Below are 25852 nucleotides of genomic sequence, written 5' to 3'. Positions count from 1 at the left end.
AGTTTTGTTTGTTCTTACAGCTATTGAGTCTTTCCTCTACATGTTTATTATATACATAAAGAATCAAACAGCACTAGGACCCATCTATGAGTATCTCCTCAGCCGGAGATTGGAGGTATTTTTGTTAATTATTCATGAGAAAGAGACGGGGTCAGTCACATTTCAACAGCTCAAGATGTTGTTACCTGTCAGACAAGTAAGCTGTGATTCAGAGCCACAGGTGAGAAGCTGTCGCCTAATCATTTACAAATCATTTACGTTTAAAAACAGACAGCAATGATAAGTCTTTGAGGCCTATAGTGACCTCAATCATCACATGCAACACTTGCCTTCCAGCAGTAAGTTTAAATCTACGCATGCGTAGATGTTGTGGCGACAGATGGTCAACTCACCTCACAAAAGACAGAGAGAGGGAGAAAGAGAGAAAGAGAGAGACTGGATGGCACAAATGGAAGATTTGTCACGTGATCCCCGAGGCCGTTTTAATGACGCAAGCACCATATGGCGCGTGCCAGGAGGGCGGGGCCTCAATATGCTAATTACCCCCACCAAACCCCGCTGCGTGTGTGTACTGAGTATAAAACCAGCAGCATCCCACACACACCTCAGAAACCTCATAGCAGATCACGCACAATCACGCACGGACACGCAGACAGAGCGCGCGGGATGCGTGCGATCTGACATACAGCGGCTCATTACAGCAGGTAGGTTCATAACTGAATAATAATCAATATGCGAATTCCTCTGGTTGCTGGGTCTCGGCGTTGTCTGACCTTGGGAATGATGAATACGGTTTCTTATTTGTGATTCATTTTTTTAAAATTATTTTTTAATTAATTATTAGAACGTTAATGATCACTTTACTTACCAATGTATAAAATAGCCTATTTCGTCTCATCTAATGTATAGACAATTAGAAAGGACAGTTTAAAAAAACAAAAGCAAAAGCCTGTAATTTTTGTTTTGTAATAATTAAAAACAGTTTCCTTCTTTCTTTTTTTTTGGTTTATATATTATATATTTGAGTTTTTATCCTGTTTGTTGACCAATCTGTTACACACTTTTTCCTAAAATAAAAAACGTAATTTAATTATTAATCCGTTGAGTTTCGATTGTATTTTATATTCGTGTTAGTACCGAATGTCTGCTCACCTGCAGCCGTCTGTCGGTCTGTTAAACTAACGGAACCAGTCAGCAGAAAGAAAGTCTTAGTATTATTATTATTTTATTACTATTATTATTGTAACTTCGCCTTATAAAAAACTACACTTTTTATCAATAAGCTGTAACACAATGCCTTTCGCATTTCGCACACTTTGTTAAATACTTTAAATGTTTTTTTAATATATATATTTATTTAGAGTTTCGATATATTTTAAACGCTTTCTGTTAAATCATTAAAAAAAAATTCTGAACAGAGACGTGATTGCGTCTCTCTGGAGGCAGTTTGCAATCCTTTGCGCGGGTGTTACCGACAGATTCTAATATCTAAATATGAAAACACGCCTTGTAGCTAATTGTGCAGCCATTCTTAACACCGCAGTTTTCTTTTATTACATTCTTTTTTCTTCTGTAGAGATGGTACCTTTGTCTGCACATTTTATGTTTATATTTGGCATTTATATTTAATATTGGATTCGGTTCAACAGAGGATCTTTCTTTCTGTCTTTCAGCGGGTAAATTAAAATGTCCAATTGCTCCTTTAATTTCATCGTCTTTGTTCTGTTTTATTTAAATAAAGACCATCTAAATAAAATTCTACCCAAATGTTCTAAAGTCAGGGACTAAATCTTAAAATCCCAAACTGTTAATTGTTCTCTGTTCTGTTAAGCTTAAGTGTGACAGCAAACTTTCAGGAGTGTTTTATTATTCTTTAATATCAGCTAAAATTGTTTTCCATCAGAAATCAGCATCATGACGAGGTCTGTGCTGGAGGAGCAGATGTCAGTGGAGTCGGATGAGCAGCAGGAGCTCTGCAGCCCTGCAGAAAGAGAGAGGAGTGCAGAAGTAGTTACAGGTGGAGGAGGGGAGGAGGAGGAGGACCGCCTCCATCATCTAGAGGAGGATGAGGAGGATGATGAAGAGGAGGAAGAGGAGGAAGAAGAAGAAGACGGGGAGAGCAAACCCAAAAGGCGAGGGCCCAAGAAGAAGAAGATGACAAAGGCTCGTCTGCAGAGGTAGATTCTCTTTTCCTCTGCTTGCTCTCAGTGTGATGTGAAAGCAACACTTTCAAGTTAAAAATTAAAAATCCAAAGTTGCACTAGCGGAAGTCTCACAAGGTTCAACCTCTGTAAAGCAGGACCCATTCAGTAGAAATCACTTGCATTGGATTAAACTATTAAAAAGACACAAAACCGCTTAACAGGAATAAAAATATTCAAAGGATGGTTGAAATTCTAGTTTTAATTTTGTAGTTTTCTGCATTTTTTTATGATCACACTTGTAGAGATCGATAGATAGATTTATGCTTTATAATGAAGGTCAGTGTTTTGGCTCACATACATGTAATTTTTTTTTTTTTTAAAGCTCTAACTTACTCTTAGCTCTAAATGCAGAAAATTATAGACATGAACAGGATTCATCTTTAACCAAAGAATTGTTTTTTTAAATCACATAGTATTAACATTTATTTTGCAGACACAAACACGGCACCGGGAAACTAAGAACATTGGCGTCCTAAAAGTGTGTCTGTGTACAGTGACATCTAATAGAAAATACTTCAAATTTTTCAAACTATAAGGAAAGAAAATGAAATAAGACTCACAAATTTAGTCACTAAACTGTGCTCATTTAAAATGTCCTTTGTAAGGCAACTTTCTAAATGAATGCCGATTCTGCGTTTTCAATCAAGAGACGTTTCTGTCGTTTTGTGCAGTGCTGTTTAGGAGTAAGATAGATGTGGGCATTTGTTAAAACTTACAGGGCCTGTCAATCATCAACATTCATTCTGTATGCACAATAATTGCTTTAGCATGTACTTAGTCTCATCCTCAGCACACACAGCTGATGTCAAAAGGCTCTGTGTGTGTGTGCTGAATCATTGAAGAAATAGCAACTTATAGCTTACAAATTAAATAGAAACATAACTGGATACATAAATAAATAGGGGGAGCAAAGAAATGCGCTGAGGGTCATTTTCACAGGTTCCTCCCACAGTTTAATGAAGTCCCTCACTGAACCTGTCACTACAGGCGGCTCTGTGTTGGAGCTCATATTGAATCAAGCCATCTGCCACAATTTTCTCTGGATATCATGTTTTTGTTCAGATTTTGATTAGCAGAAAATTGTTACGTACATTTGATCAGTAAGTGCTTGCAAAATACCAGAACACAGAGTAAAATCAATGTGAGACAACATGCAACATTTTACATCTACATACAATTGTTTGCAAACTTATGCAAAAGGTTACTGAATAAAAATGAACACTACTAAGATGTTTCAGAGGAAATGAGAGATAACCCAGCTAACAATGAATCTGCTTCATGTATTTTGGAGGTTTAAGGTCCGTCGGATGAAGGCTAACGCCCGGGAAAGAAACCGCATGCACGGCCTGAACGATGCCCTGGAGAGTCTGCGAAAAGTCGTCCCCTGTTACTCCAAAACGCAGAAACTATCAAAAATTGAGACACTGCGCCTCGCCAAGAACTACATCTGGGCCCTGAGCGAGATACTGCGCTCTGGAAAGGCACCTGACCTCATGAGCTTCGTCCAGGCGCTCTGCAAAGGTAAATCCCACCTAACAATAACAGACTACAATGGACTGGACCGAAGGCTGACCCAGTCTGGTCTCTGATTATGAAACATAAAGGGACAACAAGGATTTTTACCCAGGAAGCGTTTTCCCATTGGGCACAATGAGCATGTGTACTCCTTACACTCTTTAGTGTGACAGTTTAGCTGATAGATGAGACTGTAATACAGCTTTTTTACAACAAATATTTATAAGTGTCACAGTAGGAGCAGCACAGGTAAAATTAATGATGTCTCATGAGTAGGTAGTTTTTATAATGAATGAGTGTGGTTCAACGAGGTGAAGTCGTCAATACGTGTAATGCAAAATAACAAAATTCCTGAAAAGTTTTCATAAAGAAATTAGTTCGATAAATGTCTCGGGTGAATGTGTTTCGTGAGGTTTGAGGTTTTTTTACAAGCCACATTTAGCTCATTGGTTCATCTACTTATTCATAGTTTACTGGTGGATGCATGCAGATTTTTCTGGGATGAGGTCATCTGATTTCATGTATAAGATTATGTCTATTAAACTAGCCCTGTATGTGTTTAAAAAAAGAGAAATTACTTGACTGCAAACAGCAGTACTAATTAGATTTTTTTTCAATAACCTTGTAGGTGTCATTATGGAACTAAATTTTGGCATAACATCTCTGCGTTTTGTTTGCTTGTGTTTTTTTTTTTACATAAAATAATAAAATTAGTTAATTAGTCACAATTTTAAGATTCTCAAAAAATAGCATTAATTAATATGTACTGGCATTTATTAACAGCTATTACAGCATACAGTTATAATATTTAAATTCAACTTAATAAAAAACAATATTATAGTACATGGATGATTAGTTAACTAGTGCTTCTATTACATTTAATAGCAGGTATTCATATTTATTAACATGTATAAATGATCCTCGTGACAATAGACTGATACCAATAAACTGTGTTTATAGTCATTAACAAGTATTGACAAGCACTAATTATTAACTATTTAATGCTATAAAGAAATAATGACCAGCATGTATTGATCAGTATTGACTAATCATTGTCCTTCTATTGTCAGGTCTGTCTCAGCCGACCACTAATCTGGTGGCGGGCTGCCTGCAGCTTAACCCTCGGACGTTCCTGCCAGAGCAGACTCCAGACCTGCCGGCTCACCTTCCCCCTGTCGGTGCCAGTTCCTACCCCGGACATTTTCCCTACCAGAGCCCCGGGCTTACGGCCGGCCTGCCCAGCCCTCCCTACGGCACCATGGACCCCTCTCACATCTTCCACCAGGTTAAAGGTCAACCCTACGGCCCACTGGAGCCCTTCTTTGATGGCGTCCTCGTGTCAGACGGCCCAGCGTTTGACCCGCCGCTCAGCCCACCGCTCAGCATCAACGGGAACTTCTCCTCGTCCTTCAAGCACGAGGCCGTTGCAGCCACCGATTACGACAAGAGCTTCTCCTTCAGTGTGCACTATGGAGGCGGGGGAGCTGGAGGACACCCTGCCATCTATGGCAGCGGGGGTTCCAACCCACGCTGTGGTGACCTACAAGTGGACGGGCTGATGGGCTTTGACGGACACTCACACCACGAGCGGCTGATGAACGCCCAGCTGAACGCCATCTTCCATGACTCCTGAGGAAGAAGAGGACGAAGGACTGAGAGACTGATGAAGACAGAGAGACCTTTGTATGGAAAGACAGTCTTGTGTACTTCTATCGTTTTAAAGCTGTCTTTCTGTCTGTCCTTGCTTTTTTTCTTTCTGTCTGCGTCAGGCTCTGCGACTCATCCTGACAACGGCGACGTCGCAAAGATGTCACCTCGATGTAACCTTCTTTGTAGCACTTCATCCTGCGGGAGACGCTCTCTGAATGTCTCGTTATTATCCATATTATCACTTAAAAATAATCAATAATCAATGAGCAATAATCTGGAGTAAACTATGCAATTTTGTTAAAAATCTGAGTGACCCTCAGTATAATAATTCCAAATGTTGAAAGAATAAAGATTTCTCTATTTTTGGGTCAGTGTGTGAGGCAGCGTTGGGCCGGTGATGAGCCGAAGTGTTTATGTGATTTTTTACTTTTTGCTTTTTATAACATTCCTGTAGTGTTCTGTTAACATTTCATGTGACTCTTGTTCATATTTTATAAGATAGATGTTTATAAATACCTTTTATTAAAAGGGATTCAATGTGATCCGTCTCAGAGACTCTCATTATGTGCAGAAAGACAACAAAACAAATAAACACAATGTCATTAGATACAAATAACATGCCAGTTTTGGTCCTGCTGTTGTTTTAGAGCAGTATATAATACTTAGTGGTTACTTTATAAGGTATATACTGTTAAACTGCTCGTTAATGGAAATATCAGCCATATTAGCAGCAACTCCATGCATCTAGCAATTTAGACATTTTCAAGGTGACCTGCTAAAGTTCAAACCAAGCATCAATGGCCACCACAGTCACCAGATCTCAATCCAACAGAGCACCTTTGGGATGTGCTGGATCGGGAGATTAATGTCATAAAGGTGGATCTGACAAATCTGCAGCAAATGTATGATGCCGTCCTGCCAACATGGACTAATATCTCTGAGGAGTTTTTACACATTTGTGCCAGTCCTGAAGATAAAAGGGGGGTCCAACACACTACTAGCAATACATACCTAATAAAAGTGGCTAGTGGGTAGATACCTCAAATGAAATACATCATTATATATATATATTGATGTATTTTTAAGAATTTATTCAGCCTAATTAATGTGAATAATCTTTTGTTTTCTTAGTCTTTTCTATTGGAAACACCCTTCAGTTTCAGAAAGTCTAGACCAGGGGTGCCAAACATAAGATCAGGCAAAAGACTACAACCCAGGCCACTGGACAGGTTTATAAAATGTGTAGAAGTGCATAGATTTGGGACTTTTAACAGTATTTTCACAAGTTATACACATTTTCCTATTGACAAATACTTCCATCCCCCATTGTATCTATACTACATCAAAGTACAAGGCTTCTGTAAATTACTGAAAACTTTATATTTAAAAATTTGGAATTACAGGACTATCTGAGCAATGACTAACCAGAACCTTCTCTGTAAGGTTACACGTTTACTGTAGTTTCACTGGTTCAACCAACTTTGATGTGAAGTGGCCCACATTTTTAAAGAGTTTGACATCCTTGGTCTAGACAAAAATACTGAAGGTTAAATTTTGGAAACCAAATCAACATCCCGAAATCTGAGTTCTTATAAGGTTGCTGTTTAAGGGGTTTAAACTGAGGTTAGGTGTTTTTTTAATGCAATGTAATGAGTGCTTAGCCTGAAGAGGAAGAAATTGGCTGCTCGCAGCTATGCGAGTATTCTTGAAAAATTCCCACAAGATCTGATGTCATAATAACGTCACAAATTTTGCATGTGACGGCTGTGTTTAGGCTCCTTGCACAACACTAAACACACAAGGGAGAAATTCATATCTCCTTCCAGAGGAAATCATGCTAATGACATTATCACGCCAAATAAAGGACAAAACTCAGATTACAGTCTCTCTTTCTCTCTCTCTCTCTGTGTGTGTTTGTGTGTGTGTGTGTGCGTGTGTGTGTGTGAAGGGCACAGATGTTCGTTCTGCAAGCAAGATTTTAATTTATGAAAATGATCTTGTTTATGCATGAGAGCCCCTCCCCACACACTGCTGTCCTGCTGAGTATTGGTGTGTGTGTGTGTGTGTGTGTGTGTGTGTGTGTGTGTGTAAGTCAACAGGGACAATATGGTGGCCATATCCCACCATTTAGCCTTCCTGTTGGTGGAATAAATGGAATAATAATGAGAGAAACTTCAACTAAAGCATAAATAAATCCTGGTCAGAACTCCAGAATTGAAACCACAAAGAAAAGATTATATAAGTAAAAAATATGTTTGTTTGTTTTTTTACTTTCATTAGACAGGACGATGTAAAAGCAGGTAGAAAATCAGAGAAAGGGTAAAAACAAGTGTCAAAGGCTCTTTTCAACAGTCAAACAGTGGAAGCTGTAATTATTGGTACGGATCCTAAATATCTGGAAGCTCTGAAAACCTCACTTCAAAATAATCATGCTTCCAGTAAAGGGACACTGTGAAGGCAAATGTGGAGCTCTGGAAAAAATCTCAATGACGGCTGCTTGTGTAAGTTGCTCACAGTGAAACTGCAAATGCGTTATTACACTCAGAAGGTAGCTTTCGCTTTAGCAGCAGCAGCAGCTGTATTATCAGTATTATTAATTAACAGTATTAGCACAAGTCTTTGTGATAGTGGTTTTGCGTCTCAGTCTGTTGGCTGATCATAACACTGATTAATGCAGCTTTAACTCAGCCATCTGTCAGCAACACACACACACGTTTGTGTTGTGGCTCATAATATGGTGTTTATACCAGAGTCACTTTCCTCTTTGATTGGCCGTCTATTATAGCATATAAGGGGACTCATGCCTTGACTATAATTAATTGGATGGATGGATCAAAATGCAGGCAGTCATATCAAAAGTATTGATGCTTTATGTTCTGTTTGCTGTTAACTGGCTTTTGCTAAATATACTATTTGTCTCTTAGTATGAGGGAGGATCTAAACGCAGCTTTTATTTGTGTCTTTAGTTACTGGAGAAGATGACAGAGTGAAAGCGTCTATTAAGAGACGAATCACTTCCACTGGTTCCATTATACATGAAAGTTATATTATCATAGCATATTGTGGTCAGAAATTAGCTGCAAATCTATGTTTGTGTATAGATTAAATTAGCAAGATATGCTAATATACCTACTAATTAGTACGTTTTAGAGGTGCTAGAATGTCTGTGTTTTCTCCAAGTGAACTCCAAGTCTGTAACTACAAACACATGAGAATGTTTAGTTGGCTTATTGGCCAGATGTATCACCTGTTTTGGAACAGATTAAACACCTATAGATGTGAAAACACAATTAGATTAAAATGCTAACTTTACATAAAATAAAAGTTTAAATCCTCCTTAACTGTCATGTAGTACATTACAATTGCACCTTGTTAATCAGTCTAGCTAGCCTGCGACAGTGCTAGCTTACTGATTCCCAGTTTTAAAAACAGTGAAAAATAAAAATTGAAAAATAAAACAACATGGAAACATAAAATACCAAACTCTTGAAATATCTTAACGCTATTTAAGGTGTCAAAGGTAAGGTCTACCTTTTTAAAATAATTGTTCTGCTGTTTAGCCTGCAATGTTAATTATATTTTGGTCTCCAGTGACTCCTATAAATATAATTAAAAAATTTGGATTGCTAATCACATTCACACTAAAATGCAGCAATAAACAAACTTGAGTTTTGAAGCTCACAGAGGTGCGCGCGCGCGCTTGTTGATTACACACCAGTGAATCTGCCGCGTGCTCGAACTGTGCCAGTCCGCTAAACTAAAGCCGCTGCCTGTTGCCATAGCGACAAGACCCGGAAATACACCGTGATCAGCTTACTACGTGTTTATCAGAGGGTATCAAACTCATAACGGTAGAGTTTTTGTTGTTGTTGTTTGTTTGTTTTTTGTTTATTTGCTTGTGCGTAAATAAACAGTAGATATGTCGGAGCCCGAGGAGCTGCCGCAGAGAGAACAGCGAGAGAGCACGAAGAAGAAGAAGAAAACGAAGCGGAGTGGGAAAAAAAAGAAGGAGCAGCGGGAAGGAGAGGAGCAGGTGGAGTTTGAGCAGGAGGTGCAGAGGTGAGTGGTTCTTGTGGGTTTCCTCCAGGGTCGCATTATACACAGACCCACGTTTTGGACCCACACATGTCTCGGTTCATGCAATAAAGTGACATGGCAGAGGAGAGAAAGAGCCGACTACTCGTAGTCAAAACCCGTCTCTTCAGAAAGCTTTTCAAAGTAAAAGCACAGCAGTTAAATCCTTACAAAGTCAATAAATAAATAAACGATTGTGCCAACGTGCAACTGTTACTCTTCCGGTTTAGACATGTTATTGAGGTACTATTTCCCACAACCCAAATAATACATATTAAACATAAAAAACAATTTAAAATTGACTAATTGACCTTGCAAAGCACATGGCTGTGCACTGTGGTTATGAACAGACTCTAAACTGTTTATGCTCAATAAAATAAATGAAATTAAAATGTCTATGAAGAAAAGCGAAATTGCATGCAAGTGACACATTTTAATCCTGCTAGCAAGCTATGACTGATGGACAGCAATTGGTACACTCCCACTATGTTTCATAAAGGGAGATGAAGTATGTCAACATAAATAATAATTGTTTGGCTCACAACTTCATACCAAACTAATTCTTGTTTTCAAAACGTCTTGGTACTTGGTGCATATCTTTGGTTTTCACCACAGATTTGTTTTTTCGTAGTTTTTATTCATTATTGAATCAATTTAGCTTAAGGATTCAAAGAGGAGCTAGAGAGGAAGTTTGATATTAGAGCACTTTTCAGAGAAAGTCTGATAATCAGTCCCCTTGTTAGCATATTTAATCAGGTTACTTCCTCAAACAGATAACACAGAATTAGCAAACACAAAGAAAGACTAAAGAGTAGCTCCTGTCTGTATATACACTCAGCGGGTTATTAAATTAGAAAAGCTATTTTAAAGCAGTGCAGAATGCCTGAGAGTCACACTGCATTATCTTCCATTATATGCTGAACCTTGCCTGATGTTTGTGTTGTCATTTGCAGAAATAAAGACTAAATAATGATGAAAAGGTACAAATAAGGTTGATGAAAAGGTTGATGAGCATTCATCAGAATTTACAAAAATGATGTACAATTCACAATTTCCTGGGGAAGGATCTAGAACGCATTAACAATAAAGTTACAGAATTAATATTGCATTGAAATAGACTTTTTTCTGTCTTTCTTTCTTTTATTTAACAGGGACAAAAATCTAAACATGCCAGATTATAGTAAAACTGCTAATTCACATCTGTATTCCTGGGGCAGATCACATAAAACTTTATTATAAACAAAAAAAATACAGATATGTGACAAACACTTATAGAGTAAAATGATATGAAGTGTGCTGTTATGTTTACTAAACATAAACATGTTTTATATTAGAGGTGACACATCTAAAAAAAAAAAGAAAGTGCAGTGACACTAGTAGCTCTTCACACTCTGTTCATACATCGTGCAGTTTATTCCCTGGAAGTTGTGTCGTCAGGTAAAAGTCCATCAAATGTATGGTTTATACTTCATACTTTGCGACTGGTTCTACGTGACAAATGTAATACATACAAGTAAACTCTATCCAAGATTATTGAAAAAGGTGTATCATAGGGAGGATTGCTTGGCTATCATGCAGTTCAAATGAACAGAATTTGGGATGGCAGATGTTTAGTTCCTGTAAGGACAGCAAGACATCTGAGCAGAAACATGCTCAGAGATCTGTAGCAGTAGTAATTCTTTTTGGAACCCCACCCCCAAAAAACATTTTTCTGTGTCAAATATGAGAATTTTAGGTCTGTGTCTGTATACTTAATATCTCTGTTCATACTAAAGTTGTCCCAATACTTGAATTTCAAGACAAAAAGACAAAACATTTAGATGCATTTTTAAAAATAAAGGTTAGAAAAATACAAACAATAATATCGGTGACAACAGTACTTGTAGTGCAAAAAATATAAACACCACTGTACTGTTATGTATATATATTTTTAGGTAGTGCTGGGATTTTAGTGATTTGGCTCCATGTTTTGGTTGTTGAAGAAATTGTTAGTAAGATAGGTTGCCACTGTTTCTAACTCAATGTATACTTTTCTCAGCTTCAAACTTTATGACTAACATAACAGTTTTTAGACACAAATAATATCCTGTTAGAATAAGACCATCTTTTATAAAGTTATAAATGGTCAAGACTGATCATTTCTGCTCCTACATTAATGTTACCATTTTGCGATTAGCCACAGCGGCTAGCTGCTACCTTAATGATAATAGTGGTAGCAGCTAGCTAATAATGGATAATGTGGCTATCGGATAAAAGTACCTTCGGCTGCGCTCTCATTTTACAGAGGTTGCCACAGCAGATAGGTCCGCATGTTTGATTTGGTCCTGACACAGCTCTCCCGACTATCCAGGCTTGGGACCGATGTCATGCCAAAAAGTGATCATCTGCTAGCAAGCAGTTGCCAGTTTTTGCCAAAAAATGATTTTCTGTAACTGCTGTAAAAGACTTGTTGAAGACTTGTTATAATTTATCAAATATTTCTATCTTGAATGATATAAAATCATGTCCAGAAAGAACATTTCTGTTTCAAGCAAAAGCTGCAGCCAGTTTTTGGCAAAGTGCAAAACAGGTATTTAAAAAAAAAAAATTTAACTAGTAAACCCCCGTGCTACATGCAGGAGACAGGAAGCATACAAGCATACTTACATATGTTACGATCATTATAGTATGATATATTATATTGTGACACACCATTCTACTCTGACATTACATTCAGTGCTCAGTTGAACAGTGAAATGTACAAATATCTAAAATTGTGGGATTTATATAAAACATTTGTAAACGCTAGACAGATGTTGTCACTCATGGTGCCTGAGGCAATGTGTATGCAAAGTTTCATCAAGTTTTGTTACTTGTCTAAGAGGAGAAAGGGAACGTACGATCAGACATACAGAGATACATCTGCAATAATCATTATAGTGTTATATATCAGTGGTCCCCAACGCCCGGGCCTCGGACCGGTACCGGTCCGTGAGTCGTTTGGTACCGGGCCGCGAGAGTTGAGGCTCAGGTGTGAAATGTATAGTTTTCAGGGTTTTATCGGTTTTCAGCGTTATTTTGTTATTGTTTTTATCATTAACTCGGTTTTCCTTGGTCTTTTCTCGTGTGTTATGAATAAATTTTCTTTTTTTCGGTACCGGTACTAGTTTTATTTTGTTGTATTTATCCGCGACACCTTAAAGGCCGGTCCATGAAAATATTGTCGGGCATAAACCGGTCCGTGGCGCAAAAAAGGTTGGGGACCGCTGTTATATATAACCTCTTCATAAATCCTGTTTACACAGCCTATTTACCGATATATAAAGAAGGTTATTAGACATAGAAAACATATACAAATTGTCAGACGTTGGTAATCATCTTTTGGCATGACATCGTGTTTGAAGTGCACTTGCTTGAGACCCCCTGAGGTTGGGTTTGTGGCTATCAGGTAACTGCTGATGAAACTAGCTAACAGTGATGTGTGTGTGTGTGTGCCAGGTTAACGTTTACGATAACTGTTCGGTACCTAAATTTTGTTGAAACGGGAGCCTTACTGACCTTTAAAGTCCCCAAAGTGTTGTTCAGTGTTGTGAACTTCAGCTAGGGGACAGGCTGTGTGACGGATGGATGGACAGTTGGATGAAGTTGTGTGTCAGCTGGAGGAGCCAAAGATGACAATGTTGGTATCAATAGTGTTGCAAAAGTGTCTAATCCAATAGTAATTTTTGGTATCAATTATAGTCTGGGAATCGACTTTTTTTTTTTTTTTTTTTTTTGGACAACCTCATTTTGAGTTGTTGGCCATAGAAACCTTTACCTGGGCTATCGTAAACTCTTGTATTCACCATTTTCACTAATTTCCATTCATTTTCTGACATTTTAAAGCCTAACAGACTAAGCAGTAAAATGATGAATCAACTTTTTCTTCACTTTGCCAATTATAAACATTTGTTATATATATTTATTGACATGATTGATATCTATGACTTCCTATTGGACAAAGTAAACTGTGTGTGTTTATTGTGTGTCAGTGTCAGTGAGTGCGTTGTGCTGCACGGGATCTTCAAACTGGGCAAGAAGAGTCACGACGTCCTGCTCACCCGAACCAAACTGACCTGGACGCCTATCATCCCGGAGAACCCCACAGGTCAGTGTCCATGGTGATGGGTTGTCATGGTGTTGAGTAGACGTGCTGGTGTCAGACAGACAGACTGTGGGTGTTTTTCTCTCTGTATCTAGAAGCAGCTGGTGTTGTAATGGAGAAGTTATCTTGTGTTGAGACCACCTGAAACTTGACATCACATGTGTGTGCGCGCACACAGACGCACGCACACACAGTTCCATTGTGACACAATTAAATCCCCCTTCCCCCCCGAGTACTCTCCCTAATGCTGCAGTGTGCGTTTTTTTTTTAATTTGGAGGAAAAAGTAACATGTCATGCTAACAGACTAAAGCTTCATCTTTTCAGAATTTCCAGGGTTTTTTTCAGTGTGAAATTGGCTCTTGTAGTTGACTGTGGAGTATGACTACAGAAAACAAACAAAAAAAGAAAAAAGACCAAAAAACATTTTTTAAAATGTTTACATTTTATTCTGTTTAATTCTGTTTCCTGTGATCCTTTTTCGGCCCAATAGTTGTAGTAGGCTCTTTGTTCTGATTCTGAACTGGGTTAAAAATCTTCTGATCCATACAATAAATGGAAGGACACTGCATTTCCCAATGAGAAACTGGAGACGTTATCTAATATATGGTATAATGAAGATAAAAGATCATAATTATACATCATGTCCTGTAACAGGAGACATTTTTAGCTTGTATTTATTTACATTTAAGTAAATTAACTATAGCACTTTAGCTATTAGGAATTGACAGCCATAATTAGAAGATTATGATTGATTATGAGATGAAGTGTATCAGACTAATAGGGCAAGAATTGATATTCACACCTATATGAGGTAGCGTCATCGTCCTGTCTGCTTAATTGTAGAGATGATTAACCATCTTTATCTCACCTTTAATGATGAAATGGGGTTTTATTTATTTATTTATTGTGAATGCAGTTCGTCTTTAAGAGTTCTGTGTCTTCAAATGACTTTCACTGGGCTTTACACATCACTTGTTAATTCACATTTGACTCTGGCTAGAGTGATTGGATTTGTTGTCCTTCTTGTTCATTAATTCTTGAGGTTTTGAGTGCATTTTACCTTTTTTAGACAGTAGCAGTAGCAGAAAAGAGGAAATCTAGGAAAGGGAGTAGAGGAATGAAATGCAGCAAGCTCACAGGCTCAGAGTCGAATGAAGGACTCATTTACTGAGGACATTTTTGACTCTGGGGTATGCACGCTACCCACTCTAGTAATCATGCTGTCTTTAACCTTCAGCTTGCATAGCTAAATAAATTAAATGCACCTCAACGCTTGACTTAGTAGAAGATCTCTTCCCTCTTTACCCTTTTCCCCTCCATCTTCACCTGTCCTTATATCTACCATATATACATCCAGGCATCAGCGCTCCATATCTCAGCTACATCTCCAGTATGCAAAACCAAAAGCCAGCCCTGTGATGGCTTTAAAGCTTAAACGACTCTGCTTTATTCTTGTGTAATATGGTGGTATCATTTTGCTGTGAGATTTTTGGTTGAAAACCGTTCAAACAGAACTGGTTAGTGAAGCAGGATGAAGGTGTAATTTAAATGTGTGTGTGTTGTTGAAGCCAATCTGTTTTGCTGTATTTCATCCAAGCTAATGTCATTAAGCCAGCACTGTGTGTGTGTGTGTGTGTGTGTGTGTGTGTGTGTGTGTGTGTGTGTGTGTGTGTGTGTGTGTGTGTGTGTGTGTGTTGGCAGTAGTAGAGAGCAGTTGGTTCGGCCCGTGGGGGGTTATTAGAGTCTCTCAGTGTGAGGAGATTAACACACACACACACATAGTCAGCCTGTCAGCATGCTGTGTGTGTGTTGATTAGATATTTCTATATAAATGGATCAGCTGTTATTGTTTGTTTCTACACATAAATCCATCCTGTCTGTCTCTCCGTGTGATCTGAGCGATCAGACAGTTGTGTTGTGTCAAAGCAGGAACTTGCAGCTGTGCTGAAGAATTTAAAGCCCAAAATGCAGTTAGCGCACAAGAAATCAATGCACTGTTGGGAATCATTATACTGCCAAACACCCATTTTTTGTAATATTAGAAACATGTTTACCTCAAGTTGTGTTTCATGTCGTAAGCAGTGAAGTGTTCGCTGGAGTGAATCCTGTGCTGCTAAAGCAAGAAAAACAAAAAAATATTCACATGAAGAAACTGAAACTATAGTGTCCAAATGATGGATGTGGTTTTTATTTTAAACAGAGGGATGATCGCTATTGTTTTGTTTTGTCTTTACAGTGATAAGCGTAGTACGTTCAGTCAATATTACTTATACTTTATTATTACTGATTTAACTCTTATTTGAACTTTTTCTGTCTTTGTATTGGAAAACTGTAAATAATAGCCTTTTATAACATCATAATTATTAATATTACCAATTATTATATTATCTAGGTCTCCATTTGTTTGCAGGAAAAGAACAGTATCTGGTTTTAAATAAATCTGCACAGTGATATGATGATACACACAGTTTAAGCACAGATTTATGTGTTCCCACTGTTTGTGAATGTGGCCCAATAATGGGATGACCTGTGTTTGACCTGATGTCAGATGTAATGTGTGCATTGGTAGAATTTAGAGTCTGTCCAGCAAATAACAAAAATAATGAAAAACTAAAAACTAATAATTTGAATATTATCCAGATAATATTAGGGATGGACCGATCCGATATCATCTCAGAGAAAGTTATCCCAGAGAGAAGTAAAGCAAGTGTGTAAGTTCATCTTTGAATGTTTGTAAAGCATTCCCACGTTAAGCTTAACAACCGATATATGGAGCGACTGCCTCTTCTCTCCCCCTCCCTGTCCTGTTGCTACTTCAATCATGAAACTGATCAATGATCAGCTGATCGGCTTTTCTGTCGCAAGTCCCGTCTCTCTTGTTTGTTTTTGGCCCACTTTGCACCAGAAAGAGGAAACCAGCGGCTGAACAACAGCAGCACGGTTAAGCTTGATAGGCTGTTGGTAGAATTAGAAAAGTTGAATCAAAACATGACAGTGAAAACAAACTTTTTGAATTTATGAAGCACAATTTACCACAGGGGAGACAAAAATGTTAGAAGAAGTTAACACGAGACATGTGTAGAGTATTGCAATCTAATTTTGTAGACACTTCCAGAAACAAATGCAATCTTTTAATCACGTTGCCTCATTGTACTCACTTTTTTTTTGCAAAGGTCAAATTACTCCTGACTGAGCAATCAAAGAAACTCCCTGCTTATCCCAGTACACCCAACTGTAGTAAAAATGTGGCAAAAACAGTGGTAAAAATGCACATTAATTTCCACTTCTTAAAATTGGTGGAAAACTTGAAATTTGTTGTAATTTGACTGGGAAAACACTTTAACTCTTCCCATGATACTGAAATGTCAGTTGACCAGAAGAAAGAAGATTGTATCTGTTTAGGATTATCATATTCGATGGCGGAGTAATGTATAGTGTAGGACTCCAGGAAATGAATGTAAGTCAGTGTAATGTTCTCTGAAGTGATGGAAGCATGACTCCGATCCATAACTCCCCACAGTTACCACATGGCCTGGTCACCATGAGACTGAACTGCCACTGAGAGTGTTTGTATGTGTGTGTTTGGGCCACGCACAGGTGCTAACAATTCATTTTTCCCCATTTAAAATTATTTTAAGAATCAAATGATAGAATCCTCTGGGAAGTGAGTGGATAAATGGTTATTAAAATTAAAAGTAAAAGGAATAATTTACATGACTAATGGCACATAATTTTTATATAAATATATCTGCGTCTGTGTGTGTATGCGAGTGCGTGCGTGCGTGTGTGTGTGTGTGTGTGTGTTAGCACAGCAGGATGTGAGGACCTGATGGGAATCTCATCTCCATCTGGGAAGATGGAGATGGTGTTCACAGTGACTCTGTAGGTCCTGTCAGCTCAGATCAGAGTCATCTTTATCGGGTTAGATGGAAAATCATCTTCCTACCCCTGACAGTGTTCTGCTGTATGTTTTTCTATCCAGGTATGCTTTTACTGCGTCAGCAGTATGTTTAGGATCATTGTCATGCTGAAAAATTAAACCGTTTCCAATCACATGCCTTGCAGGTCATAATGCATGGTGGAACAAAATCTGATGGTACTTTTCTGTGTTGATAATTAATCAATTGAGACACAATCTCCAACACTATTGACTGACACAAATCATGACAGAGCCTCCACTGTGTTTTACAGATGGTTGTAGACAAGAACTCGACTGAAAATGAGTGAAAAAGCAGCCAATGTCCAAAGAAAAACTTTGAAAGACCTTCAGAAAGCCTGTTGCTCAAGACCACTTTAAAAATTACTGACTCTGTGGAAGTAAAATCTAAAGAAATGAGGGGTTACTTCTGTATGTATTTTAAAGTTATATGTTAGACTATGTTTTTAAAAATTTATTAGATGTCTGTCTTTCTTAGATGTGGAGGAAACCGAGGATAGAGGGTGCTTGCTAATATGTTAAAGCCACTTTGAAATAATTTACGATAATAAAGTAATTTGCTTTGAGTTACTTTTCTGCTTTCAAAATCCACTTGTGTTTTTTCTCAAATTTAAAATGTATAAATTTGCACAAATGATAAAAATGGTTTTGATTCCTCACCTTTAACCTCTCGTTTGACTCAGAAGACAAATACTTTAAACGCAAATAATATTAATTGGACACAATGAATGAAGACTGAGCAACAACAACCAGATAGACTCTTGTTACACACGGTGACCCTGACATATGGATGCTGGTCTCTCTGGGGAACAGGGGAGGGTGGCGTGGGCATATTTGGTGTTTAATAACAGCAGGAGGTATTTCATAGAGAAGGGGGGTTAATCAGCTATCATTTATAAGCTTTATGAGCTGTTTACACTGTACTGTACAGGTGCTTTGCATCAGGTTAATATCTCTTTTTGTCTCTTTGAGCACAGAATTGATTTTCCTACTCTGGGTTTGTTATAGGGCTGCACATTTTCCATCATGTTCCTTAACCTGTTTTAGTTCAAATTAAATGAGATGCCAAGAGGCCCCTGTTTTGCGATTGTTAGATTATAACAGTATTAAATGAATACTGGCCAAACTGTTATTCATCATAAAGTAATCCACAGTTTAAGTGCACCATTATAGGTTTTAAAATATTCTTTTTTTGAAAATATCTCTGTAGATCTGAATGTTTCTGGTGATTAAAGTGGAGTTTGTTTTTGTTTATGCACATCTACCAGCTGTGCCATGCGTTAGTCTCTAAAGCTACACATCTAATATGGCCATTTTCATTATTCTCCCCCCAAAGGGAGGGAGTATGTAATTGGTTGTGTCTGTCTGTCTGTCTGTTTGTAAGCAATCTAGATACCATTAACAGCTTGAGCTGATTTTATTTTAGTGAAATTCTGGTGAAGGTCAACATCGCGCCCTCTGTCTAACAGACTCTCTCTGTGAATTATTACAAAGGTCTTCAAGTAAATTTTTATAATTCAGGCTAATAATTCATATAAAATGTCTATAAATCTTCTCTGATGTGACGACTTTTGAAAATTTAAATGATGCTTAATTTTAAGAAAACTAGCCTTAGTAACTGACAAAATTGGTACTGTAAATATTGGATTTTGTTTTGGACATGTCGATTGTTCTTATTTCATTTAAAAAGTTTGTTATTTTGAATTAAATATCAGTATAGACAATAAATTCTCATCAACAAGTGTGCAGTTGTTGAGAGGTTATTAAATTCCTGCTATAAGTTCCAAAAAAAAAAAAACAACTTCTGGATGTGCTTGAGTTCTACTTTTGTGGAAGAAGAAAGATGTTTTAGTGAGGTGTTGCCAGAGCAGCTTTACTGCACTGTGACACTGTATCTCATCTCTGGACGTCTGCTGAAGTGAGGGAACACGATCCTTTAAAAGATAATTCCCCATTTGCTGTTTTGATGATGGTGGTGGTGTTTAACGAAGGTGTATACATGATCAGTCCTAATATTATGACCACTGACAGGTGAAGTGAATGACACTGATTATCTCTTCATTGTGGATGGAATATATTGGGTAGCAAGTGAGGATTTTGTTCACACAAAAGGAAGGAACAGTGGTGAACCAGCGACAGGGTCATTGCCGGCCAAGGCTCACTGATGCATGTAAGGAGCGAATGCTGGCTCGTGTTGTCTGATCCAACAGACTTTTCTGATAGAGAGGTACTAGAACACACAATGTGTCACAGTTTGCATGTTTGTTGTTTGAGTATGCGGCTGCATAGACGTAGGCTAGTAGTCCTGGAAGTGACCACTTACATCAGGATAGAAATATTTTACCATAGGATGAAGGTGATCACATCTTCTTTTAACACTAAGTATAAAAGGAGGGCTGAATCGATCATGAAAAAGGTGTTCCTTATCTCCTCATCTCTTATCTGATAAATCAGAATCCAGGCAAATTGGCAAATTCTCACATTTTTTAAACTGAAACCAACCAGTTTAATTTGGTGTGAAAGCAAAAGTTTCCATAAGTTTGTTTATAAGTTTACATACTGTAAAGGGGATTTACATTTAAGTCAAAAGCTCCTTGCAAAAAAACCACAAAAAAACCCCACTCCAAAGTACTTGCACTACTGTCATCTGCAAATGAGCCATGCACAAGCTCACTCAGACACAAAGTATTTTCTTTGTGTCTGAGTACATATGTTATGTAACTCTGAATGGACTGTCTGAGCTATGCTAATATTATCCTCGGAGGATTAGAAGATTAATATGATGCTGGCCAATCAGGTTTCAGAATTCTTTCACGATTGAACTTGTTGATGCTGTACTTTACATTCTGCTGACAGCAGCAATGTGCAGCGTTCATATTTGATTGACTATTCAAAACAATTTAAACATACAGTAAAACATCAATCAGACAAACTAATCACAGTGGTAGATAATGGTAGTATCCTTTTATACACTTACTTTTTCGCAGTGGATTTAAATGTTTTATTTAATAAGACTTTAGTCTTAATGTTTATAAAAAGAAAAAATGGCATTTTGACATTTTGGGTAAATCTCAGCATTTCATCTGTTCACACTGGTCAAGGATGTTTTTAGCTTAGCACAGAGACTGGAAGCAGAGGGAAACTATTAGCCTGGTCCCTTTCAAAAACGTACCCAAACCTCTCAGATATCCATCATGTACCTTGTTCATTAAACGGTGTGCTGTGTTCAAGTGCTGTTTGTTAACTACCTTTTTCTCTGCAGGTGAGACTGGTGTCCCACAGTCAGGTGAGGTGCTGCTGCAAGACATATTTGCAGTGAAGGTGAAGCGGAAGCGAGCTGCGGGCCAGGAGTCAGGGGGACCCGTGCTTGGTGTGGCTCTCTTCTGGTGTAGGAGGAAAGGGAGAAGGCTGGAGGAGGACACGCTGCACCTCCACAATGCCTCCTCAGAACACACACACACCTGGTACAACACCCTGAAGGAGCTGCTCACAGGTAACACAGACATTCAGACTGTCATGCAGTTCAAGCAGCAAGCACACAAAAGCAAACTAGGAGTTTAAAGTATTTTTGTCAGTATTCAGCATCTTTGTCTTACATGGTGGAGCTGGTCAGCCATTAACCATTTGGGGTTCATGGTTTCTGTTGTTATCCTGTCAAAATGTTGAAAGTAACACCCAGATGCTGTGAAATTGCTATGGACAAAACAGTGGAACGTAAATGTGACCAAGCTAATGGATGAGACCCAGTTTGGAGGTTCCTTGGGCCCACATTGAACATCCAACTGTGATGGACTCACTGAAAATGAGACTGGCAGTTTGTGTTACATAAGAGCTGAAACAGGAGAAACGTGAGTCAGTGCTTCAGTGAGTGTCATACTCTAAGATGATTATACTGTACACACACACTGCTGAGTAATACTGTTATAACTAGCACGCTTAGCATCTGCCCATTAGATGGTTTGATGAATGGAGACTTATTTAGATGGAGTTTGTCATTAAATTCACACATTACAAATTTAAACTCATATTTTTATTTACATCATAGCTAATACAACTGTTAAATGAACGAATAAATACATGGATTCTTACTAGACATACAACATCTGTATTTCTACATGTTTTTGTACAAATGTTGTCAGTAAGGTATCCTAAAAATTGCCACACTCACAACTGTAAATAAAAGGCAACACTCTTTGTAGCATAACAAAATTCTGATGCTGGACTGTAGTCTGGGCTCTGATTATTTGGTATTTTTGCTGATGAGATGCTACCATAGCAAATAGTTGATTTTGGAGTCATAAAGTCTTGTTTTTGATGTTCACTTTCATTAACAAGAATGTTCTGTTTGGAAAAGCTGAAAAAGAAAAATCAAGTAGTAAAGTGTTGGAAATGTTTGCATTGTTGGAAGATTGAATTATAATACATTTTTCATTAGGCCAGAATTTTAATTTGTTATAATATCTGAAAAACTGTCATCCCCATCAGCCTTAGCTGTTCTTTGTGTTGAGTGCTCATTCAGTGAAGTCCCATTGTAACGCTTCAAGCTTAGCTTCAAGCTAAGATCGTGTTCATGATCTTAGCTTTTTAAAACCAGACGTTGCCTTTGTGGGGTGTCTGACTTTGAAACCAAACAGTGGAGGATTCTTGTCATGTTAATCACAAGTCATTACCAAGTGAGATAACCGTGCTTCATGCTCCTTTCTGATAATAATGGGGATCATAATTTACAAAATCAATGTTTTATTGAATAAGACTTTAAACTAGCTCGTAAAATCATCAGTGTTCACAGAGGTTGCAGATCATGGAAACAGAGCTTTTTTGCCCCCCAGAAACTTCTGTATAACTTAAAGTGTTTTTGCAACCACAGGATTTGTCCCTTGCTTGGGGGGATCCAGGGTTAAAACACTTGTGCGTTGCCTACAATTGTCAAGTCCAAAAGCTACAAAAGCTGTTATATACAATCTGTTTTGCTAATTAGCAAATGTTAGCATGCTAACACACTTAACTAAAATACTAAACATAGTAATTAAACATGTGGTTTACTGCAAGTGATTGCAATAAATCTTTGGCTTGCAAGTTAGTCTGGACCATAAACTGTTTAGATTGATAAAGCAGTTTTTTCTACAGTCTGTGGAAAGGTTGCAGTTTTTTTTACTGGTTGTTCTGCTTAGATGTGCTGACACCCTGCCATTATTACAGTTCAGGGGCTTTAATGTATAACATTTCAAAACCTTACGTTATTTGGAACAAAACTGAGCTGAAATCTATGCTGATATTTTTCTAAGCCAACATGGTCAGTCAGCACTGCAGCTGCCCAAGATGTACCAGGATTTAAAACGCACACCTTTGTGTTTTGTACCTCTGCAGATGATTTGCATGATGATGCAGTGCTAGCCGCTCAGATTAAAATTTCATTGTTTTCTATCTGTTCATCACTCAGTTTAATGAGGTGAGTCACAGTTACATCAGACCAGAGAACTAATCTGCTAATCCACAGGAACAAAGACAAAGGATTACACACACACACACACACACACACACACACACATTTAGCAGTACTCAGTAAAGTGCTGTCAGCAGTTAAATCATGTTGTCTGCAGGAGAGATTAGTTACTGTCTGCATGAACACGTGTGTATACAACCACTTCATATTTAGTGCATAAGAAATATCTCTGAGGCTTGGAACTTTAGACAACATACACTGCAAGGCTGAAAGCATGGAGACATGACTTTTTTCTAGTTTCAGGTTTTCAGCAATATTTCTGAATCTGCAGCTGCAATAGCTTTAGCGTGGTCTTATTTAGGGGCTGGCCTGTTGTTGGTGTTCAAGTTCAACCAATGGTGTGCAATGTGTTTGACGTCCGAGCCTTGAGTTCAGTTCTTCTTCACCATGCTAGGAAAACCCCCCAAAAAACAATCTTATGTCTCTGACTCAGTCTCAAGTATCAAATAAATTTCTATAGAACATAAAGTTTTCAGAAGAATAACCTCTTCATTGCCCAACCACCTGCTGCTAAAGCTCTGGATGTTGCTGCAGTTGGACGTTCCCAGACGCTGATTTCCCAGGTGCACTGTAGTGGGCGGTGCGTGGCTGACAGTTAACACACAATAGAAATGTTGAAGTGCTTGTTGTGTGGATTTAACTCACATGGACACATTTTACATTTCAGTTCTTCTCTATTTGTCCAACCACGCCAACTGCAACAGAGACATTACAAGCTATCCATAAATGAAGAGGTCAGAGGTCACACACACATTACTGTCCTTTTATCACCATGGCATCAGTCTGACATGTTATCGCTGGTCACCTGTCTGTCTGTCCATCTGTTTGTCTATCAAACCAGATTATCCATGAGGCCCTGCAGCAAAGTCACAACTTCTTCAAGTCTTTGTCTTATGGGCTCGCACTCACACTCACAGACATGAATGGCCCGCAGGTCGTGTGTCAGCTCAAGTGGTCACACTGCACATCAAGCTGTGACGGCTTTTGTGACTTTACACACCGCAGCAGAGGAGTCTGTGTGCCTGTGTGTGTGTGTGAAAGGTAAACACAGTCAGTAGCTCTGCCGCTGTGCGGACATTAAGCCTATTTTCCAGCCAGAGGTCAGTGTGAAAAGCGTATTGTTGTGCGAATCATGGCGTCACCGAGCGGGCAGTCCCGCCGCAGCCGACGCCGGCACCACTTCTTAACCTTCGGGTCTGAACAGTCATCTGCACAATGGTGAGCACAGCGCAGACACTTCCTGTTTCTGGAACCTCATTTTTTGTTGTTTGCTGTGTGAAGCAGCTGCAGAATGCTGTTCAGAAAGTGAATGGTAGTCAGTGACAAAAGGCGAGAACTGCTGCTGTATAGACTCCAATTCCATACTCACAGTCAGTCTGCAAGATCGACTGACCGCAGTTGTTTAACACCACAACAGACTGACAGGCCGGTGGAAATCGCAGGACAACTGAAGTGAGCGTTCATAGGTCACCAGGTGCCACAGCGATCCCTCCCAGATCTTTTGTCTTGCGGTTGCTGCTTGCTTACAGAAACCTCGGGGTCACAGTATCAGAGTAAAATGGGTGTTGTTAGTCCAGTGGTACTGTAAGTTGTCATATGGTCAAAAGGACAACATCAAAATGCAAGGTTTTACCTCTAGAAATAGAGTATAGTTGTGTTTTATTAAATTCAGGAACCTGCTACCCATGCACTGTATTTTCCATCGCCTTTTATTTTTATATAAGAGCTCCCAGGACTCCCAGGAGGATGAGTGTTTACCATCTGAGGTGGCTTTCCTTACACTCTTTTAGAAAGGTGTTGTCTAGATTGTTCCTCCTCAAATCCAAAATCTTGAACTAGTGAAGCATGTCATCGTGGTGGACAACCAGATATGTGAGCGTTTGAGCTGCATACTCCACGGGTGCAAATGCTCTGAGCACCATGTCACTAATAGTTTGATATTGATACCCTTTTCCTATAACCTCTGTCAGCCCGCACTGTCCACTGTGACTCTCATTTATAATTAAAACCCCCTTAATTGCAATGTTGTAAACCTGCTCAACATTTGGCAATAAAACCCTTTCTGATTCTGAAAAAAAAAAAAAGTTTCAACTTGCAGTGATTTAAAAAAAAAAGTGTAAAGTAGCACATTTTCACACTAGAGAAACTGATACAGACTGAGACTGATCTAATGACTGCATGTTAAATGCTTCACAGAAAACTTGTGTAGGTAATGAAGCTGTGAACTAATTAAAAATGATCTAAGGATGGAAAGATTTGGATTTCCTTAGGTTTGCGATGACCTGGATGACTGAGAACATACACAGACAGGAAAAATGATGTTTGAAAGCTATAATAAGATGGAGCCTGTTTGTAAACAACATGCAGCAGTCCAGTCTTAAGTGCTCAGTCAGAAACTCAACACTACTCCTTGATGACACGGGGATTGTTTACCATGGTAACATTTCAGCAGCGCCATAGCAACCTGTCACTGGTCAAGGCTCAGAGATGATCTGCTGGATACTTGACCTCTTTATATCTGTGAGTCTGTCGTCTTCTTACATTTGTTGTGAAGATGGTTCCTTTATGACAGAAAGCATCTGTTTATGCATCAACAGTGTGAGAGTGATTTCTGTCATTTTTAACACATTATTAGCTTTTATAAGCAAGTTGCCAGTATACACTCTCTAAAAGAAGTGTAACTGGTCTAAATGTTAAGTCTTTATTTTTCAACATTCTGGAAAACCCACTCATTTTCAAATGTACAGTTCCCTATTCCTGGATTGCATAAGAAATTGAAAGCACAATGTCTAGTAAGAAAGATAAAAGCCCTCTGTCAAATCACAAGGTCTATCCAAGATTATGT

General features: G+C 38.4%; 2 protein-coding genes across 2 annotated transcripts in view; both read left to right on the top strand.

Moving 5' to 3' along the window:
- Positions 1-594: 594 nt before the first annotated feature.
- Positions 595-5911, top strand: neurod1 (neuronal differentiation 1). The gene is made up of 4 exons (XM_084908428.1): positions 595-704; positions 1904-2177; positions 3496-3725; positions 4790-5911. The coding sequence occupies exons 2-4, from the start codon at positions 1915-1917 to the stop codon at positions 5350-5352; spliced, it is 1056 nt and encodes a 351-aa protein (XP_084764554.1). The 5' UTR covers positions 595-704; positions 1904-1914; the 3' UTR covers positions 5353-5911.
- A 3214-nt stretch (positions 5912-9125) lies between these two features.
- Positions 9126-25852, top strand: part of cerkl (CERK like autophagy regulator) — a 32893-nt gene continuing 16166 nt past the window's right edge. Inside the window, exons 1-3 of the mRNA XM_084907552.1 lie at positions 9126-9428; positions 13454-13569; positions 20767-20997. Coding sequence (XP_084763678.1) covers positions 9289-9428; positions 13454-13569; positions 20767-20997 — 487 coding nt within the window. The 5' untranslated portion in view covers positions 9126-9288. The remainder of the gene's footprint in view (positions 9429-13453; positions 13570-20766; positions 20998-25852) is intronic.

The sequence above is a fragment of the Perissodus microlepis genome, chromosome 16, assembly GCF_051167445.1.
Source record: "Perissodus microlepis isolate ML-2025 ecotype Zambia chromosome 16, ASM5116744v1, whole genome shotgun sequence".
NCBI lineage: Eukaryota > Metazoa > Chordata > Actinopteri > Cichliformes > Cichlidae > Perissodus > Perissodus microlepis.
Note: the sequence above shows the minus strand (reverse complement) of the source record. Positions and strands in the feature narration are given on the sequence as shown.